Below are 19,050 nucleotides of genomic sequence, written 5' to 3' on the forward strand. Positions count from 1 at the left end.
TGTTCAATGTGTCTTTGTGGGAGAAAATAACTGCTCTTAGCTTCTTATCATACTCTATTATATCAATTATGGATCTCAACCCATTAATTTTTGTTTGGAGGGGTGCTTGCTGGAAACTTGAGCTGCTGATAAAAAGTGGAACATGCTCAAGTTCATGTGAGAAATCATTACTTGAGACCTCGTTAATCTTGCAACAGGCTTTCACTTGGGAATTCTTAATGCTCAAACTTTCCAGGACAGGACATACATTTGAGACATCTTCCAAGCACTACTCCAAAGCCTGTATCACATGATCAAACTCCGGCGAACTAAATAGTTACAGTTTCTGAGCGACTTCAGCACAAATTCTAGTAACCTTGTGTTACCAATACAGGCATAACCAGCATTCCTAATTTCTTGCACTGAAACCAACCTGAACTCTGCCCTTTCAAGGCTCCACGACCACTCCTAGTCGCTATATCAATCCGGCAGCTCTGGAGACCATTCACAGGAGGCTGATGATCCTTATGGTATAGGAAGCAATACAACTATCTTCAGGAAGGCGTGCTTTAAGCTCGAAAATAAAGTGAAAAATAGCGACCAGAGGTCGCCAAGGAACAGTCTGGTGAAGTTAGGTACCTGGTAAAGTTCGGTACCTTGAGACGGTGGTTGGAAGATCGTGATTAGAATTTCCATGATAGTGGACTAAAAACCATGCTTCTTTTTGCATAGCCAACAGGCCCAATAAATCACTATCTGTTTAACTCTGGCAGCCGAAAGAGAGAAATAATTAACGCTGCAGTAAAAACCAGGAGATCAATATTTCATCAACGTATAGATCCCCAAGAGCAAAATCTAAAACTAATTTTTATAATTATTTATTATATTTTATTACTAACTCATTTCCATAATAATCATTATTTTAAGAATTTCTTTCTCAAATTATCAATCACTTTAAGAATTTTAAAATAACATTTATTTTTATTTTTCATATATATTTTTATTAATTTTTAAGATATTTAATATAAAAAATATGATCATTTAAAAAATATATTAAATAAATTATTAATTTTATAGGTATTAGAGGAGGGAGGTAAACATAAAGAAAAATTAATTTGAGATTTAAATGATTTTTGTTTTTTGTTTTTTTTTTTTTTTGGCAATGACAGTAAGTCTTGCTGCTAGTATTACAAATACATCGGAAAATGAATTAAAATTAACATGAAATAAATTATTAATTTCTGACTACTTCAGTTAAAAAAAAAAAGAGCTGACTCGTTCAAAATTAAAATTAAATCTATAATAACTAAATAAAGATAATTATTATTTTTGTTTTTAAAATGAAGGTAATTATGGCTAATTGGGAGTCTTTCAAAAAAAGAAAAAGGTTAATTGGGAGTTGATTTTAAGGCCGTTATATTTCAAAATAGAGAATGTTGTTTGATTTTTTTCAAAAATAAATAATTTGAAATTGTTTTTGAAAATAATAAATTTTAATATTGTTAAAATAATAATTAAACATTATAGTTTTAAAATTTTTGTGGAAGTAAATTAATTTTACTTTTATAAATTTTTTGAGATGATATATTTTTTAAAATAATGATAATAATAATATAAGCGTGGTAAAATAGTCAAGTAAAAAATAATTTTATAATAATGAAGGAAGCTAGAAAAAAAAAAGAAGAAAAGGATTGGATATATAATTTGATTTATAATTTAGGTCTTATTTAATTAAGAATAACAGAGTTAAGAAACTTAGAATTTTTTAAAAAGTGTAAAAATTATTTTCTTAATTGATTCTTTTTATTTTTTGAAAAAAATAATTTTTTAATAAAAAAAATTTATTTATCACGATTTAATTAAAGTAGTGTCTTAAAAATTATTTCTTAAAAAGTAATATATTTAAACTAAACAAAGCCTTATAGAAATCAGTTAATATTTAACAATTTTTGTGGTTAATTTTTTTATAAAGGATAATTACTTAATTAATTTAAAATAATTTTTCAAAGTGAAAATATAGCAAATTAAATGTTTAAGTTTATTTAATTGAAATAATTCAATTAAAAAATATTAAATTATCCGTTAAATATTAAAATTTTATTTATTTAATTGATTATTTTTTTATTAACTTTTTTTATTATTACATAAAAAGTAATTTACTTTAAAATAATTTACTTTTTTTAATTAGGTTAAGTTTACTAGAAACTAACTTTTCTTAGAAACAAACAAGGCGTTATAGCATCGTAAGGGGAAAAGAGAGATCTTGCTCAGAAGTGGCTGACATTTAAATGGCCGATAGTCGCTTTGTTACAGCTCTTCTCTTTTAGGATTCCAAGAAAAAAAATAAAAATTAAATTAAAAATTTAAAAATTTTAAAAAATCTCAATGTAAAGAGGGAGGAGAGAGAATGGATGGAGTTGCGTTTGGCATCATAATCGTCATCTTCGTGCATCGTTTGTTTCATCACCATTGAAGACATCTGCAAGCGCCCCAATTCTTAGTCTCCTTTCCCTGTTTTCCAATTTTCTCTCCAAATTCTTCTCATTAGCTTTTTATTTATATCTTCTTTTTCTGTTGTTATTCAAAATGGTGTTTCGTAAGAAGCAGATACAGATCTTGCTGGTTTTGTTACTGGTTTTACTCTTCTGCACGAATCTATGCTTTTGTAGTGGATTCTGTGCGTCGCCGGTGCATGATCATTCCCATGGACACCACCACCACCATCACGACTGTCACCATCATGAGGATAATCATGTTGCTCAATCGATTGAATCGAAGATGCCTGAGGAATTGGCGGAGGAGGAAGATATGAGGCTTTACGGATTTAGTAACTACCATTTTCATGATCACCATCACAGTCACAGTCATGATCCTGATTTGAAACTCACTGTTCTAGGTATTTTTTTTCTTTCTAATTCTATTCAATTTTGGCTTCAAATGAAGTTAATTTTTGGTTTCTGAATCCGTTTTATTCTTCATGGATGCTACATTTTCTTTTTCTTTTTAAAAAATAAGTTTTATCAAGTCTCAAGGGCATTGAACTCCTCACTAAAAGTTAGCTAAAATGAAAAAGGATGCTCCTTTTGTATTTTGGAAGTTCAATTCAGCAGGTTAAGCCTGTAAAGTTGTAGTATTGAAGGTTCATCGTTGTTGGGCTCAGTTTTGTGGGAGGTGCCTAAGCTAATTCTCAGTTGATCAACTTGGTTTATTATTACTGATTAGAGCTTAGGTTTTCCTTCTCGCACTGTGGTCCTGCAGAAAGGATTTGCCTTTGTAGTTAATGGTAGCAGTACAGCATTGTTCAGGCATTTTGGAAACTGAATTCTTTTGGGTTCATAGTTGAATCAAATTGCTTTGTTCTATTTTGTGATGTTGAATGATAACACCCAAAAGGCAACTTTTTGGATGACTTGGAAATTGCAGAATGATGACAATCTCAATAGGGATTTTTAGTTTTTCCTAGTCCTATAGTTGAATCTGTAAAGAAATTTAAACAAAATTTTATGTGTAGTTAGACTTCGAATGATATGAATATTGGACATAATTTCCCACTTGTGTTCTGGTGCCCACATATTTCATGCTTGAGAAAAAGAATCTTAGACATGTCTATTTGAACTCTTACAATTTGATTACTCCCCTTCCTTTCTTGTTGTCAAGCTGCTTGTGTGTTTCATTTGAAAAAATTTGCATCAGCTATGGTTAGTTTTTTGAATTTTTGAAGGGTATGTGATCCCAGTGTCTATCTAACTATCTTATCTGGTGGGTCACATTGACCATTTTGAATGCATGATTTTGCTGATTCTGATTGTTGTTTCTTTGTAGGTCTTTGGTTACATGCACTGGGATGCTCACTTTTGGTGAGCTTAGCTTCACTTATCTGCCTGATTATCTTGCCAGTCATGTTTAGTAAGTGATTTCATTGTGAGTACATACTTATGTTTCAAATTCCTGAGTTGGAAGATGTTTATTGAAAATTGTCTTTGCTTGCTCATATAAACGTTTCTCTAGTTAGCTGCATTTTTTAAAATTGTTGTAGCATACCTATTTTAATGGGAAAAGTCTGAAATTGTTGTTTTATGCATTTATTGCAGTACAAGGAAAACCATCAAAGGGAGTTGTTGATTCATTGGCTTTATTCGGGGTCAGATTCTTTAACCATGACCATTTAGTTTACTTTTTTATATGATTGATATCTCTTGATTTCTTGGAAAATCTACTCTGCCTTCATTGCCGAAGATATAAGCATAATTATTGATTTTTTTTTTTTATTTTGATGTATTTCTCTTGCACTTGTGCTGCACTTGTCCTCTTTCGTCCCTTGTGAACTTCTGGACCTTAACGGTGTGGATAGTTTATGTTAATTAGTCAATATCTGCCATGCTGGTTGTAATTCTGTTGCTTGCCTAAAATTCATCCTTGTCCGGTCATATTTATAAATCCTAATGCTGAATGTACTGAAAGTTTATTGATGCTTAAGTTCTTCCTTTCCCCAATGTGAATAATATGATATTTAAGTTGTGTTGTATTATGATATGATCAGAATCATAAGCCATATAGAAAGAAACTTATTTATATGTATTCCTATGATATGTGGAATGGGTGCTAAATCCAGCTGTCATGACAGTCATCCAATCTGAGAAATTGAAAGTTATGGCATGTGTTCACATAGTTATAGGTCTTTCTCTAGATTAAGCTGGATGATTGCTAAGGGTTAATGTTATATTTACCATGTTGAGATTGAGGCTTTGTTGAGTTTTTCATGCCTATTTACTCAGTTGCAGATATGTTTGGAAAGTTTACCCTCCTTTTAAATTTATATTATGAAAAGAAGTGTCAAAGCCACTGTTATTGTGCTATGAAAGAAACTATCAAGTTCTGCTGCTGTTAGTTCTTGAATCACCAGTGCCTTACAAGGACTGCTTAGTAATTGGTTAATCACATATTTTTTTGTATTATCTCTTACATCTGCCTTATTTGTGGTTTCCTTTTGGGCAAGGCAAAGGCAATTAAATCTCTTGCTATTTCCTGTGGTTTTTGGTAACATTCTGCGTGTATAGCTCATCCTACTTCCAGGTTCCTTTCTTTTTTTTTTCCTTTTTTTCTAAGATTGGTTTCTCACCTCATTAACCTTTAGTAACTTTTGGTTGCTCTGTTCTGCTTGGCTAGCTAATCCTATTTCCAAGCTCTCTCTGAGACTCTTTTAACTGAAGATTGGGTTTTTCACCTCATTAACTAATTAAATGTGGCAGACTTCTTTCTCTCTCTCTCTTTTTAATAGTTATTCTTTGAATGGATGCACTTAGCTTCAAACAACAACTTTTCTCCTTCTACTGTATGACTAAGGTGCTAATTTTTCTTTTGGGCTAGGCAGATAGTTGACTTTTTTTTCCTGGGGTGGGGGTTAGGGTCGCAAATTATAGTAGCCAAGACCTCGTAGCCCTGTATTAGTTCCTAAAGCTTTCTTTTGAGCACAAGATACTATAGTCCTTGGCTGCAAATACATTATTTTGTGTATTGAAGTATATGATGGAAGAAAAGTGGTTTAACTTCAATTTTTCACTGATGGTTTCATTACAATTGAATAAAGGTTTTCCATTTCCCTATTTTGTTCAATTTTACATTTCTAGTTATATTGCATTTTCAAGTGGGCTTAGTTGCAGTTTCTGCTATTACATGGATGTTTCCCTTTTCTTCTTTAGTTCTATATTATGGTTCCATTAATTTTGATAAGTTTTCCTTTACCATTTATAGGCAGGAGCTATGTTAGGGGATGCTTTTCTTCATCAGTTACCACATGCCTTTGGTATGATATTAATCAATTGCCATTCTTTCTTTTACTTTTAATGCTATCCTGTATTTGTTACCTTAACTCATATTTTTACAACATAAAAATCATTATCCACTTGACTTTCTTTATCATAATAGGAACATTTGATATGTTTTCCATTGCCTTAAGAATGAAGGGTGGGAGTACCCACATTTCCTAGGAAGCCAAATGGCTACTGAAAGTATTTTACTCTCTTTGCCCCCTCCAGCCAGGAGTTCTATAGATCCCCTTCAATAATCAAATTCAGTGAGGGAAAGATGGCAATGCACTTAATCCATTTTTTTCCAACGACCTATACAAAGAATTCACCTCATATTCTTACAACAAAAAAGTCCTCATGTCCATTGCCTAAAGAATGAAGAACGGGTGTACCCACATTTCCAAGGAAGCCAAATGGCTACTGAAAGTATTTTACTCACTTTGCTCCCTCCAGCCAGGAGGAGCATTTTGTATGAATTCTGAGATCCCCTTCAAAAATCAAATCAAGTGATGGAAAGATGGCAATGCACTTAATCTATTTATTTCCAGCAACCTATACAAAGAATTCACCTCATATTTTTACAACATAAGAATTCTTATCTACTTGACTTTCTTTATCATAATTGGAGCATTTGATATGATTTCCATTGCCTTAAGAATGAAGACCGGGTGTACCACATTCCCTAGGAAGCCAAATGGCTACTGAAAGTATTTTACTCACTTTGCTCCCTCCAGCCAGGAGGAGCATTTTGTATGAATTCTGAGATCCCCTTCAATAATCAAATCAAGTGAGGGAAAGATGGCAATGCACTTAATCTATTTGTTTCCAGCAACCTATACAAAGAATTCACCTCATATTTTTACAACATAAGAATCCTTATCTACTTGACTTTCTTTATCATAAGAGGAGCATTTGATATGATTTCCATTGCCTTAAGAATGAAGACCGGGTGCACGCACATTCCCTAGGAAGGCAAATGGCTACTGAAAGTATTTTACTCACTTTGCTCCCTCCAGCCAGGACTGTGAATTCTAAGATCCCCTTCAATAATCAAATCAAGTGAGGGAAAGGTGCCAATGCACTTAATCCATTTGCTTCCAGCAACCTATACAAAGAATTCACCATGAAAGTTGTATTGAATTGATATGGTACCTTTAGATTTGTTGTTTGCTTGTAAACTATTAGATATTTGTATCAATGTACTTGTTGCTAGCACAAACTTATCAGTAGCTCTGTTGGGAATGTCAGAGTGGCAAGAGCTGACTGCAAAGACTGACACTATGTTGCGAGTTAACTCATCATGCAGATGTTGGATGTCATGGAATTGAATTGAAAGTGGAGTTTTTGTAAGAATGTAGCAGCACACCCCTTTTTCTTGCTTTTCAACAGTTCATTTCTATTCCCTCTGAAATTCTCAGATAATCTTCTCCTGAATTTTCAGTCCCAAATCTAAATTCTTTTCTTATAAAAGCGATACTCTTTCCCATCTATTTAACATTGCAAGTTGACATTTCATAGTTTTCATTAAATGGCATCTCTTTACAATGTCGGCTTCATGGATAGGTACTTGAAATGTGAGACCAAGGGAGTACCACTTTTTGACTTGATTTATGAAAGTTAACTGGAACTTCTGATACAGCATTTATTTTCAAAGTGCCAGGGATTAATTAATGCCATTAGTTGGTGATAAATTATTAAATCATGTTTTGTAGGTGGTGATCACTCTCACTCTCACGACCATGGTGCTGACCATTCTCATCATGCTCATGTTGGAGATGGGCACTCACATGCCCATTCTTTGAAAGATCTTTCTGTTGGGTTGTCTGTGTTGGGTAAGTTTCCAGATATTTATGCAATACTCTTGACTAGTGTCAGCTTTTCTTGATCAAATACAGTAATACACAGATACAGATCAGACATAACCAATCCCATTGGCTTAATATCCAGGAGTTATAAAGGACAGCCTAAATTTCCCTATTTCTTAGATGATGTGGGACAGATTCTTCTGATTTCTTTAACACCTTAACTGAACCAAAACACTAATTGAAAGTTTGGTTTGGTACAGTTTGGTTCTTTCAGTAACAGTTGTTTTTCAGTTCCTGTATGGTTCTTCAGTTTAGTTTGAGACCTCCAGGGACCATGTACTGCCCTATTTATGAGATATTTACCTGTGTTTAAGTGCTAACCATAAAGAGCAGGAAACATTTTGTTAAATTAGTCATATACAACTTGTTTAACTTTTTCCATTGCTTTCATTGTGGAGATTTGCAGTATAATCTCTTCATTCACCTTGGTAGCTGTTAGGTTTTGTTGATCTTGTGTTCTCATTATCATCAGGGATTCTGCAGATTGGGTTACAACACCTTGAATTCTTATTGTGGTATATTGGTTCTCGCAGCTGGCATTATACTTTTTCTTCTTGTAGAGAAGCTGGTTAGATATGTTGAAGATAACTCTGATGGAGCTTGGGCACACAGTCATGGCCATCACCACCACCGCCACCATCATCATAAGAGCAATAAGAAATTGAAAGATGATGATGATGTTAACAATGTGATGCAGTCACAAACTCCCAAAGACACTGAAGGAAAAGTGTTGGATGAAGTTTCAGATAACTCTTTGAATGGGGATAATTTGACTGGAAATGAATCTCTTCTTCGGAAGGTAATCTGAGGATTAGTGTACTGATTTGTTCTGCAACTTTAGGCAGTCAGTGATCAACCAGATTTCTAACAATACTACCTAATCCCAAAATTAAGGCCAGAGGGTCAAGAAGTATGGTTTACGTGGTCTGCCCACAATGCATAAAGTGAAACATAAAATCTTCTTATTTGTGAGGTTGTGGTTGTGGTTTTTCCTTCAAGGGTATTTTAATACCAACGAAAGCAACATTGATTTCCTGTGTTATTCATTATTTTCTTTTTGGGGGGTGGGGGTGTGAGGGGTACAGTGCAGGAACCTGCCTGAACTTGGAGGTTAGCTTATCTCATTACTGGATATAAATTTATTGATATCTAGATGGATATGAAAATGGAACCTTGTTTTATGCATCCTTTCAAAGACAGTTTACCCTAAAAATGATATAACCAACCCATAGTTTAGAGTTATTTGATTGCTTATGTGGATTTGGGTTAATATGCATTTTCCTGCAGAGAAAGTCTACTCTTGACGGCAAGGATGGCATATCCGATGCCAATGCTACTGATGGCTCTACCAGTGCTGAAAAATCCTTGAACAAAGAGGAAGTTGCTCAGGCACCATCAAACCTGGTGTTTGGCTATCTCAATTTGTTTTCTGATGGTGTTGTATGTGTACCTGCTATTTCTTTAATTTTGTCCTTTTTGTTTTCCTTTGACCTCTCCTGTCATTGCTCCTTCCCAAAGAATCTTGAGTTGTTAAAATACTGTCTCAATTTCTTTCTTTTTTTTTTTAAAAAAAAAAAAAACAAATAAACAAAACAAAACCAAGAGGAGAATGTGCTTTAATTTTTTATGGTTTGCATGTTACCTTGCAGCACAATTTTACTGATGGAATGGCTTTAGGAAGTGCATTTCTGCTTTATGGATCTATTGGAGGATGGTCTAGAACCTTATTTTTGCTTGCACATGAACTTCCTCAGGAGGTATGTTTTCTTCCTTATTTAATCAATATAGTTTTTGAAGGATCCTTTCTTGACAATTTAATTTATGATGTTGGCCTCACTTTCAGGCATATATTTGTTTTTTATCTATTTATTTTGTCCTCTTCCTTTTGGCAAATTTAGATATCTACGAAACAACCTTACCATTGTTTGGCTATATTTCATTTCCTTAACTTCATTCTTTCTTGAGTATTGTCCCTCTCTCTCCTTTTTCTTCTTGTTAACATAGATCTTTCTCAGTCAAGCTTGTCTTATGCAAGATGGACAGAAACCAGGGTGAATTTTCCCTTATTTGATGTTTCTTCCATGCATTTCGTTGTGTCTCTTAAGAACTTGTCATTGGATTGTCACTGAGTTGAAGCAAAGATCACTTCCTGTTATCTGCCAAAATTTGGGATTTAATGGTGAAAATTATGTTAATGCACATATGCATGTTTTGAATTGATTATGCATGACAGATATTAGGGGTATTGGCTCAGGAAACCAATTGGCTTTGTGTTCATACAACATGGGAGATTAATGACTATCAACTCTCTTTGCCGTCTTATAGGGATACTATATTGTAATTTTGAGCACAAGTTGCAACAGTGTAATATTGATCAAAGCTAGTTATTTCTCCGGCAAACGATGCATTTTTTTTGTGCCTCCCCCCTCCTCCTCTCTCTCTCTTTCTCCTCTTATGATTCTCCTTTTACTTGGGAGATTGTATGCGCAGAAGTTTATAGCTTAGTTTATCCTTCTCTGCAGGTGGGAGATTTTGGAATTCTTGTAAGATCTGGTTTTAGTGTAACTAAAGCCCTTTTTTTCAACTTCCTCTCTGCATTATTGGCTCTAGCAGGAACTGCATTGGTAAGTGTTAACGCCATAGTGTTTGTTTCCTAATTTCAAACAATGAAGAAAACAGGGAAAAATAAAATGAAAATTACTGCTTCTGTTCTAGGCTTTACTCTGGGGACAAGCTCCAGGACAATCATCTTTGATCGAGGTGAGTCCTCTACGTTGAACAATTCCATTTTGACTCTGATAATTTCAAGGCTACACAAAGATTTCCTCTTTGCTACAGGGATTCACAGCTGGCGGCTTCATATACATTTCTGTTGCTGGGGTGCTTGCAGAAATGAACAACAGCAGCTCAACTTTTAGGAGTTCAGTAGTCCATATAATTTCACTCGTACTGGGCATGGCTGTTGCTCTTTGTATCTCACTTGTAGAATGATAATTTTATTTAGATGTGTAATTCTAGCCCAAGTCAAATGCAAATCAGATTCATCTCCATTTCTAGCCATACAAATGACCCCATTGGTACTCTTGTAGAATGAAAAATATTTTTGATCTGTTCAATCATAGGAAAAGTTGAATTCTGAAGGTACAAAGATCATCTAATATCATTTTGATGTGGCCTAAATTTTGAATTTTTGTTATTTAATCCAAGCTTTATAACTTGGATAGAAAAACTTTGACTTCAGGCCCTCCCAACAAGCATCATGATAGCAGAGGTGGAGCTGCAACAAGTTGATATGCAAGTTGTCAAGTCTCTCCCTCTCTTTCTCTAGAGAGGACAGAAAGAGGAGGTGAAATCATGATCTCTCTCTCTATCTCTCTTTCAATACAAAGAGATCTTTAACTTTTTCGAAGTGTAACTGAGAAATAGTCTGTGATGCTATATTGAACAAGTAATGATTGGAGAAGCCGACTGTCTCCGCTTTTGATAAAGTGAATATGCTTTTGGTCCGTGCAGCTCAGGACTGGCAATTTTGGGGAGACTGCTTTGAAAGAAAGAATTGGCTTCTCTTTCGGCACATTACCTTATATTAACGGCTTATATTCTCTGTCTCACTATTGCTTTCTCCCACCCAGTTTGAAATGCTTCCATCTCTTTGGTCTTAAAAGAAAAAGCTGCTCCTTATTTCAGCCATTTCAATCATATTTTCTTTCCGTGTCCCCAAATTAATCAAGAATATTGTTCTCTTCATATTATTCATTAATGGCACCAGTAAAACTTTTTCTATTTCAGGGGTTGAACATTTATCTCATAATAGAAGAATTTGAGTTCTTTTTTCTTTTGTAAAATTCAATCTTAATTTGAACAAGGAATATATGCATGTGAGTGATGCAGAAGAGTTTCCTTTCCCGTAAAGAAGGAAAGAAAAGGGCTTGTAGACCATTATTTCTATCAGATATCTTGTCACTCGGGAAACCAACAGGAAATGTGAAGAAACTCAGGTAGGAATTGGATGATATTACACAGAATATTACATATTTCATATTCCAAAATGCTAATACGATATATGTCCTTGCTATATCTAAAGGATTCTTTTATCTATTGAAGCTGCATAATCTAATCAACAAGAAGAATTCTCATCACTCCATAATGGATTCATAAGAAACGCTAGATAGATGAGAAACATGGATTTCAATTACAGTTTTATCTTTTTGCTAACTCTCAAACTCATCAAACTGTTGAAGCATTTGAAAGATGGTAACATTCTGAGTGGGAAGAGTAGGAAGAGGAGGCATTCTTGTTAAAGATGTTACCATATGATTTCCATGGCTAAGAGTGTGATGCCTTTTTCGCACTGCTGTAAGTGGAGGTTCTGCAGCCACAATAACAACCCCTTCTTTGTTCACCATTGCTGGAACCTCTGCTCTCTTCCTCAAGCTTTCACCCTCTCTCTCCTCGCGCATGCTTCCATCCTTCAAAACCATTTTTATTTTGTCAAGATTGAAGTAGTTGAATACACTATACAGTCTATGCAGCAGCTTAATGTAGCCAAGTGAAAAATCATCAGAAAATTAGCCATTGAAGAAGCTTTTAGATACAGAGTTTTCACTCAGTCCATGGAAATATATATATCAGAGAACTAATCCATGTTGAACAAAATTTTCAACATTTCGTTTATCTCAGAAGTTTAATTTTTTTTCAAGCATTATTATGCTTAAATTCATTCGCACTTCCATTTTATTTCTACTTTTTGTTTCTTGACAAAAAGAACTAATAAATCTGCTAGCTACAAATTAAATTTCTTCCATGCTCTGCTTTCCCTGGCATTATAGTTGGTATTCAATCTGATGAATGTCGAACTCATCAAGAATGTAAATGCATAAAAGCGGCTGATATACAATGGTGGAACTTTACCAGGTCGTATAAATTAAGACAAAATAAAATTCTTACATTGACAACAGAAGAGGTTGGAATGGGACATCTGACAGGGCGATCTTCGTCCTGGGGCTCCATTGGGTGCTCAACAGGCCAGAATTCTACATCAAATTCAACTGCATGATGATGGTGGTGGTGTATATCCATTTCGCCACCTCTCCTCTGCCTGCTACTCTCATCTACAACTGGAACTTCACTTTCTGTCTCATCCTAAGAAAACCCAAAATTACACTTGCATTAATTAATCAGAATCAGGGAAAATTAATTAGACTCAAGAAAAGAAAACTCTGACCCAAAATCCTCCACTTCACCATTTACCAATTTTGTGAAAAATAGAGGAAGAAAGAAAAGAAGGGACACTTACAAAATCATGCTCCCCATCCCCACATGACAAACCCATAGAGATAAATGCACATACGCTAATGCCAGAAACACAGAAAATCTAACTTTGTCCCAATATGTGTGTGTGAGAGAGAGATAGAGATAGAGACAGGGAGAGGGAGTGCATGAAAAGATGAAAAAATCAATAAATAAAAAAGAGAGAAACACATAAAAGGGAAAGAGAGAGCATGAAAAGGAGTAGTACCCAGGAGAGGAGAGGAGAGGAGAGGTGGCGATGTGGGATCAACTAAATAGTGAAAGACGAAGAAAGATTCCCACCCATTTCCTTTACTTGTTTAATTTTCATAACCTTTCTCTTTCTTTATTAGGTCTCTGTACCTTTGGTTTCTCTATGGAGGAGAGACAAATAGCTCATTTTCACTTTCTTGCTTTTGAGAAGAGTGGGGACATAGCTTGGTTGAAAAATCTTAACAATCTGCCACTTTTTTGCTTTTCTTGGATTTGCAGAGGATGGGAAGATAGAGAAAGAAGCCTTCGAGGCATGCATGAGGTGTTGTTGAGCAAAGATAAATCAGCAGACAACTGCATAGAGGAAAAGCAAAAGCTTAGGAAGGAAGAAAGAAACCTCAGCGCCTGAGGCTCCCTAGCTAAGACAGCGGAAAGCACCAGACATCTAATTTCCTTCAGCCGCTTTACCGTAGCCGTTTGTTCACTTCTGTTATATTTTTTTATTGAATATAATTGTTATATAGGGTAAATTGATTTAATTATATTATTCTATTAAAATGAATTAGAATAGCAGCAGTAAAATAAAGAGAGAAGAGAGAACGGAAAGAGTCGAGTGCTCCTTTTGCGGGTTCCGTGAAGCGGATACTTGAGTTTTGTTTGCGGCATGGTTTTATTTTCTTAATTTTGTGGGATTCAATAGTACGTGGATATGGTTTTCCTGTTTGTCTGTGTAGTTTGTGATCTAGTTTTGTGTTCTCTGCAGCGATGCTCGATTGTGTTCAAAAGAATGTGGGTTGATGATTATTGGATACCAAAAATTGATAATGGGTCTAGTGGTTCTTTTAGATGACTTTATGACTATCGCAAATAAAATAGTCATGCCCAGCTTTTCCTTTTCAGAATAGTGGATAGATAAGTGTTTTGAGGTTTCTAACTTATTTGTCAATTTTAAAATGTGAATATAATCTGTATATAATTATATATGTTAAAATGTGAATATAATCTGTATATAATTATATGAGATTACAGGATCATAATCTAATTGATTGACAAATAATTATTAGAAGTTGTCTTAACAAGATCTTGCAATCTATTAAGGATAAAGACTAACTATAACAGTTTTATCTATTTTTAAGTATTTGAGTTATAGTTGTATACTTATCTTATATTTAGTTAGTTGTAGATATTAAGGATAAAGACTAACTATAACAGTTTTATCTATTTTTAGTATTTGAGTTATAGCTGTATACTTATTTTTAGTATTTGAGTTATAGCTGTATACTTATTTTTAGTATTTGAGTTATAGCTGTATACTTATTTTTAGTATTTGAGTTATAGCTGTATACTTATATTGTATTTAGTTAGAGACATTATATAAGCTTCTGTAATACGTTCAGTAAATAATACAAAAACCTTTTTCTCTATATGGTATCAGAGCCGCAATCTGCTCTCACGAGTTTTCTGATCCAATTTTCTTAAACTTTAATTAATGGCTTCGTCATCTATTACTATTATTCAATTAAATGCTCCAACGCATTTTCCTATTAAACTTACTCAGGAGAATTTTCCTGTTTGGAGAAAACAGATCCAATCAACCTTAATTGGTCTTGATTTACTTGATTTTATTGATGGTTCACGGGTTGCACCATCACAATTTCTTTCTGAAAAAGACAAAACAGCCAACCCAGCTTTCGCCTTATGGTTTCGACAAGATCAAATCTTGATCAGTGCTCTTTTAGGAAGTTGTTCCGATACTATTCAACCCTTGATTTCTTCAGCCAATACTGCCAAAGAAGCATGGGATCGGCTTCACCAGAGTTTTGCTAATGTTTCTCGTTCTAGAATTTTGTCCTTAAAGACTAAATTAGCACAGAACTCTAAGGGAACCAAACCGATTGCTGTTTTTCTCAATGAGATGAGGGCTATTGCAGATGAGCTTGCTCTTACCCAGAATCCGGTGAGTGATGATGATTTAATTGTTTATATTATCACGCGATTGGGAGATGATTACAGTCCCATAGTTGCTGCGTTAAAAGTTCGTGAAACCCCAATAACCTTTTCTGATCTCTTTGAAAAACTTACTGATCATGAACGATCCTTACAAGAAAAAGATTCCACAACTGTTTCAGCTACGTCACAAGTGATTGCTACTGTCAATTACACTCAACGTTCTAGAGGGCGTTCACAAAATCAGAATGGCAATTATAATCGATCTCCACAAAACTACAATTATTCTGGAAATCGACGTGGTGGTCGTGGTTCTTACTCTGGTGGTCGAGGTCGAGGTTCTTATCGACCTGATGTGGTATGTCAATTTTGTGAATATACTGGGCATACTACTGCTGAATGTCGCAAATTGGCTCGCTTTCTTAAGGAGAATAATATGTCTTTGAAGACTGATACCTCTCATTCTTTAGCACCGATACCTGCAGTTAATGTTACTTCTGCTATGGCTGCTTCTTCTCCACAACAATGGTTATTTGATAGCGGAGCTTCTCATCATGTTGTGTCGAATCCAGCTTCTTTGCAAAGCTATTCTGACTATGGAGGTCCTGAGGAAGTACAACTTGGTGATGGTAAAACGCTTGCTGTATCACATACTGGTTTTGTGCAAATTCCTGCTTACTCTAAGAATTTATCATTGCCTAATGTGTTATGTGTGCCTAATCTGCGCAAGAATTTGGTTTCAATTGCTAAGTTATGTCGCACTAATCATGTTTCTGTGGAATTTTTTCCATCTTATTTTGTTGTGAAGGATCTGTACACGGGGGCGTCTCTGCTACGGGGAGAGAACATTGATGATATATACTGTGCAAGTTTTTCCAGAGTTAATTCTCAACGTCCTCAGCTGAATGTTACTACTCGGTGTCTGTCTTTGCTTTCTGAATGGCATCACAAGCTTGGTCATCCCAACAATAAAGTCTTTTTGTTAGTACTTCGAAATATTGGTCTTCAGTCTATGTCTAACTATGTTTCTAGTTTTCATTGTACTTCCTGCTCTATGAGCAAGAGTCATAAATTACCATTTTCTGAGAATTCTCTTGTTAGTAATAAGCCTTTGCAACTTGTTTATTCCGATGTTTGGGGTCCTACACAAAAATCTATTGATGGCTATGAGTATTACGTTACATTTATTGATCACTATTCTAAGTATGTTTGGCTATATCCCATGAAGAAGAAATCTGATACTCATGATTTGTTTATCCACTTTCAGAAATTGGTTGAAAATTATTTTCACACTAAAATTGTTTCTGTGTTTACTGATAATGGTGGGGAGTATCAAAAGCTTAAGCATCATTTTTTGTCTTGTGGTATTTCACATTATACAACACCTCCACATACGCCAGAGCATAATGGTACTGCTGAACGTCGTCATCGCTCAATAGTTGAAACAGGTCTTGCTATGTTACAATTTTCGTCTTTACCTTCTAATTATTGGTCTCATGCTTTCCAGGCTGCTGTTTATTTGCTCAATCGGTTGCCTTCGTCCGCTATTTCGTTTCAAACACCTTTCTCTAGATTGTTTGGTATGTCTCATAATTTTAAGCGATTAAAATCTTTTGGTTGTCTTTGTTTTCCATGGCTAAGGCCATATAATAATTCTAAACTTCAGTGTCGTTCATTGCCTTGTATTTTTCTTGGATATTCTCCAACTCAATCTGCATATAAATGTTATGATCCAAAGGCTAATCGTTTGTATTTGTCTCGTCATGTTCAATTTGTTGAGCATATTTTTCCATCTGAAACTTGCACTAGTTCTCATCAATTTACAGATTATTTTCGAGATGCTTCTTGTACAGGTTCGGCACAACAACAAAATTCATCACCTGTTGCACCAACTGCAGTTGCTTCGGTTCCATTGGCAATTTCTATTCCAAGTGATTCTGATTTGTTGGTTTCGAGTACTGGTTCAGAATCTATTACAGCATTATCAGCAGAATCTGATCAATCTGCCATGCCATTAATTAGTACTGAGACTCAACAAGTTGAACCTTTGATGACTGAATCTTCTACTGATGATTTAGATTTGCCACTACCGATTGTTTCACAAGACTCAGTTCCAGCTCCTGTACAACGGCAGCAGCGACAAAGGAAGCCTAACTCAAAGTATTTTAATTCTTCCTTTGTTAATCTTACAACTAAATATCCTTTACAGGATACACTTGAGCCAAGAACAGTTAAACAAGCTCTGGCAAGTTCACTTTGGCGGCAGGCGATGGATTCAGAGTACAATGCTCTTTTGCAAAATAAAACTTGGGAGCTGGTTCCGAGAGACAAACATCATCTTATTAGTTGCAAATGGGTGTTTCAGATTAAGCGTAAACCGGATGGTACTATTGATAAGTACAAGGCACGTTTGGTTGCCAAAGGATTTCTTCAGGAACCTGGGCGTGATTATTTTGATACATTTAGTCCGGTTACAAAACCGGTCACAATTCGGGTAGTTCTTACTCTTGCAATTTCTAAAGGATGGCAGTTAAGGCAATTGGATGTAAATAATGCCTTTTTACATGGCACACTTTATGAAGATGTCTACATGCAGCAACCTCCAGGATATGTGCAACCTGAGTTTTCTGATTATGTTTGCAAACTGAAGAAGTCTCTTTATGGTTTGAAACAGGCTCCACGAGCTTGGTATCTTGAACTTACTTCTTTTTTGCTCAAACTTGGTTTTCGCAAATCAAATGCTGATGCGTCCTTGTTTATTTTTTCCTCCAATGGGATTACTGCATATTTTCTAGTATATGTTGATGATATTGTACTTACAGGTAATAACAATCATTTTCTGAATACCTGTGTACAGAAGCTCTCTGCTCAGTTCTCTATCAAAGATTTGGGAATATTAAATCATTTTTTGGGGGTTGAAGTAATTTCTACAGCTGCAGGATTATTTCTTTCACAACATCGACATATTGCTAATTTGTTAGACCGATTTGATATGGCTGGAGCTAAAGAGGTGAATACTCCTATGTCTACAGGAGACAAGCTGATCTTAAATGATGGTTCTAGTTCGACTGATTCCACCGTATATCGCCAAATTATTGGATCTCTTCAATATTTGGCAATTACGCGTCCTGATGTTTCCTTTGCAGTGAATCGGCTGTCACAGTTTATGCATGCACCGACGCAAACTCATCTTCAAGCACTGAAACGTGTTTTGCGATATCTCAAAGGAACCATACATTATGGCTTATTTCTCAATCGAAATTCCACTCATACTCTGTCTGCCTTCTCTGATTCTGATTGGGGTGGTGCCCTTGATAATGGGAGGTCTACAACTGCTTATGTTCTATATCTTGGTTCTAATATTATCTCTTGGAAATCTAGTCGGCAAAAGACTGTCTCACGATCTTCTACAGAGGCTGAGTACAAAGCCTTAGCCAATGCTGCAGCAGAGGTATTTTGGGTTCAAAGTTTATTACAAGATTTGGGAGCACCAATATCACAACCACCAGTCCTTCATTGTGATAATCTTGGTGCGACTTACTTCTGCGCCAATCCAATTTATCATACTAGGATGAAACATCTTGCACTGGATTACCATTTTGTTCGCGAGAAAATTAATGCTGGACAGTTAAGGGTTCTTCACATAAGTTCAAAAGATCAAGTTGCTGATGTGCTTACAAAGGCTTTGGGAAGAACTCAGTTTTGTTACTTTAGAACCAAGATTGGAGTCTCCAATGGCGCCTCAATCTTGCGGGGGCGTATTAAGGATAAAGACTAACTATAACAGTTTTATCTATTTTTAAGTATTTGAGTTATAGTTGTATACTTATCTTATATTTAGTTAGTTGTAGATATTAAGGATAAAGACTAACTATAACAGTTTTATCTATTTTTAGTATTTGAGTTATAGCTGTATACTTATATTGTATTTAGTTAGAGACATTATATAA

At 35.0% G+C, this 19,050-nt stretch overlaps 2 protein-coding genes across 2 annotated transcripts; one reads left to right on the forward strand and one right to left on the reverse strand.

Annotated features, from left to right (window-relative positions):
• The first annotated feature begins 2,246 nt into the window (after window positions 1-2,246).
• LOC110601765 (IAA-alanine resistance protein 1) lies at window positions 2,247-10,827 on the forward strand. The gene is made up of 11 exons (XM_021739054.2): window positions 2,247-2,875; window positions 3,802-3,885; window positions 4,071-4,120; window positions 5,731-5,782; window positions 7,499-7,618; window positions 8,185-8,450; window positions 8,939-9,091; window positions 9,301-9,408; window positions 10,174-10,275; window positions 10,367-10,411; window positions 10,490-10,827. Exons 1-11 carry the CDS (start codon window positions 2,566-2,568, stop codon window positions 10,640-10,642), a joined length of 1,443 nt encoding a protein of 480 aa, XP_021594746.1. The 5' UTR covers window positions 2,247-2,565; the 3' UTR covers window positions 10,643-10,827.
• Window positions 10,828-11,636: 809 nt separating this feature from the next.
• On the reverse strand, window positions 11,637-13,123 carry LOC110601766. The gene is made up of 3 exons (XM_021739055.2): window positions 12,948-13,123; window positions 12,599-12,793; window positions 11,637-12,120 (listed from the first exon to the last, which is right to left on the reverse strand). The coding sequence occupies exons 1-3, from the start codon at window positions 12,981-12,983 to the stop codon at window positions 11,863-11,865; spliced, it is 489 nt and encodes a 162-aa protein (XP_021594747.1). The 5' UTR covers window positions 12,984-13,123; the 3' UTR covers window positions 11,637-11,862.
• Between the last annotated feature and the right edge of the window lie 5,927 nt (window positions 13,124-19,050).

The sequence above is a fragment of the Manihot esculenta genome, chromosome 15 (assembly GCF_001659605.2).
Source record: "Manihot esculenta cultivar AM560-2 chromosome 15, M.esculenta_v8, whole genome shotgun sequence".
NCBI lineage: Eukaryota > Viridiplantae > Streptophyta > Magnoliopsida > Malpighiales > Euphorbiaceae > Manihot > Manihot esculenta.

Coding starts and splice junctions, on each gene's coding strand:
- LOC110601765 (XM_021739054.2), top strand. CDS start 2,566: ATGGTGTTTCGTAAGAAGCAGATACAGATCTTGCTGGTTTTGTTACTG. Junction 7,619..8,184: donor TGTTGGGTTGTCTGTGTTGG/GTAAGTTTCCAG, acceptor TGGTTCTCGCAG/CTGGCATTATACTTTTTCTT. Junction 9,092..9,300: donor ATTTGTTTTCTGATGGTGTT/GTATGTGTACCT, acceptor GTTACCTTGCAG/CACAATTTTACTGATGGAAT.
- LOC110601766 (XM_021739055.2), bottom strand. CDS start 12,983: ATGGGTTTGTCATGTGGGGATGGGGAGCATGATTTT. Junction 12,794..12,947: donor GGGATGGGGAGCATGATTTT/GTAAGTGTCCCT, acceptor GGGTTTTCTTAG/GATGAGACAGAAAGTGAAGT. Junction 12,121..12,598: donor CAACCTCTTCTGTTGTCAAT/GTAAGAATTTTA, acceptor ATGGTTTTGAAG/GATGGAAGCATGCGCGAGGA.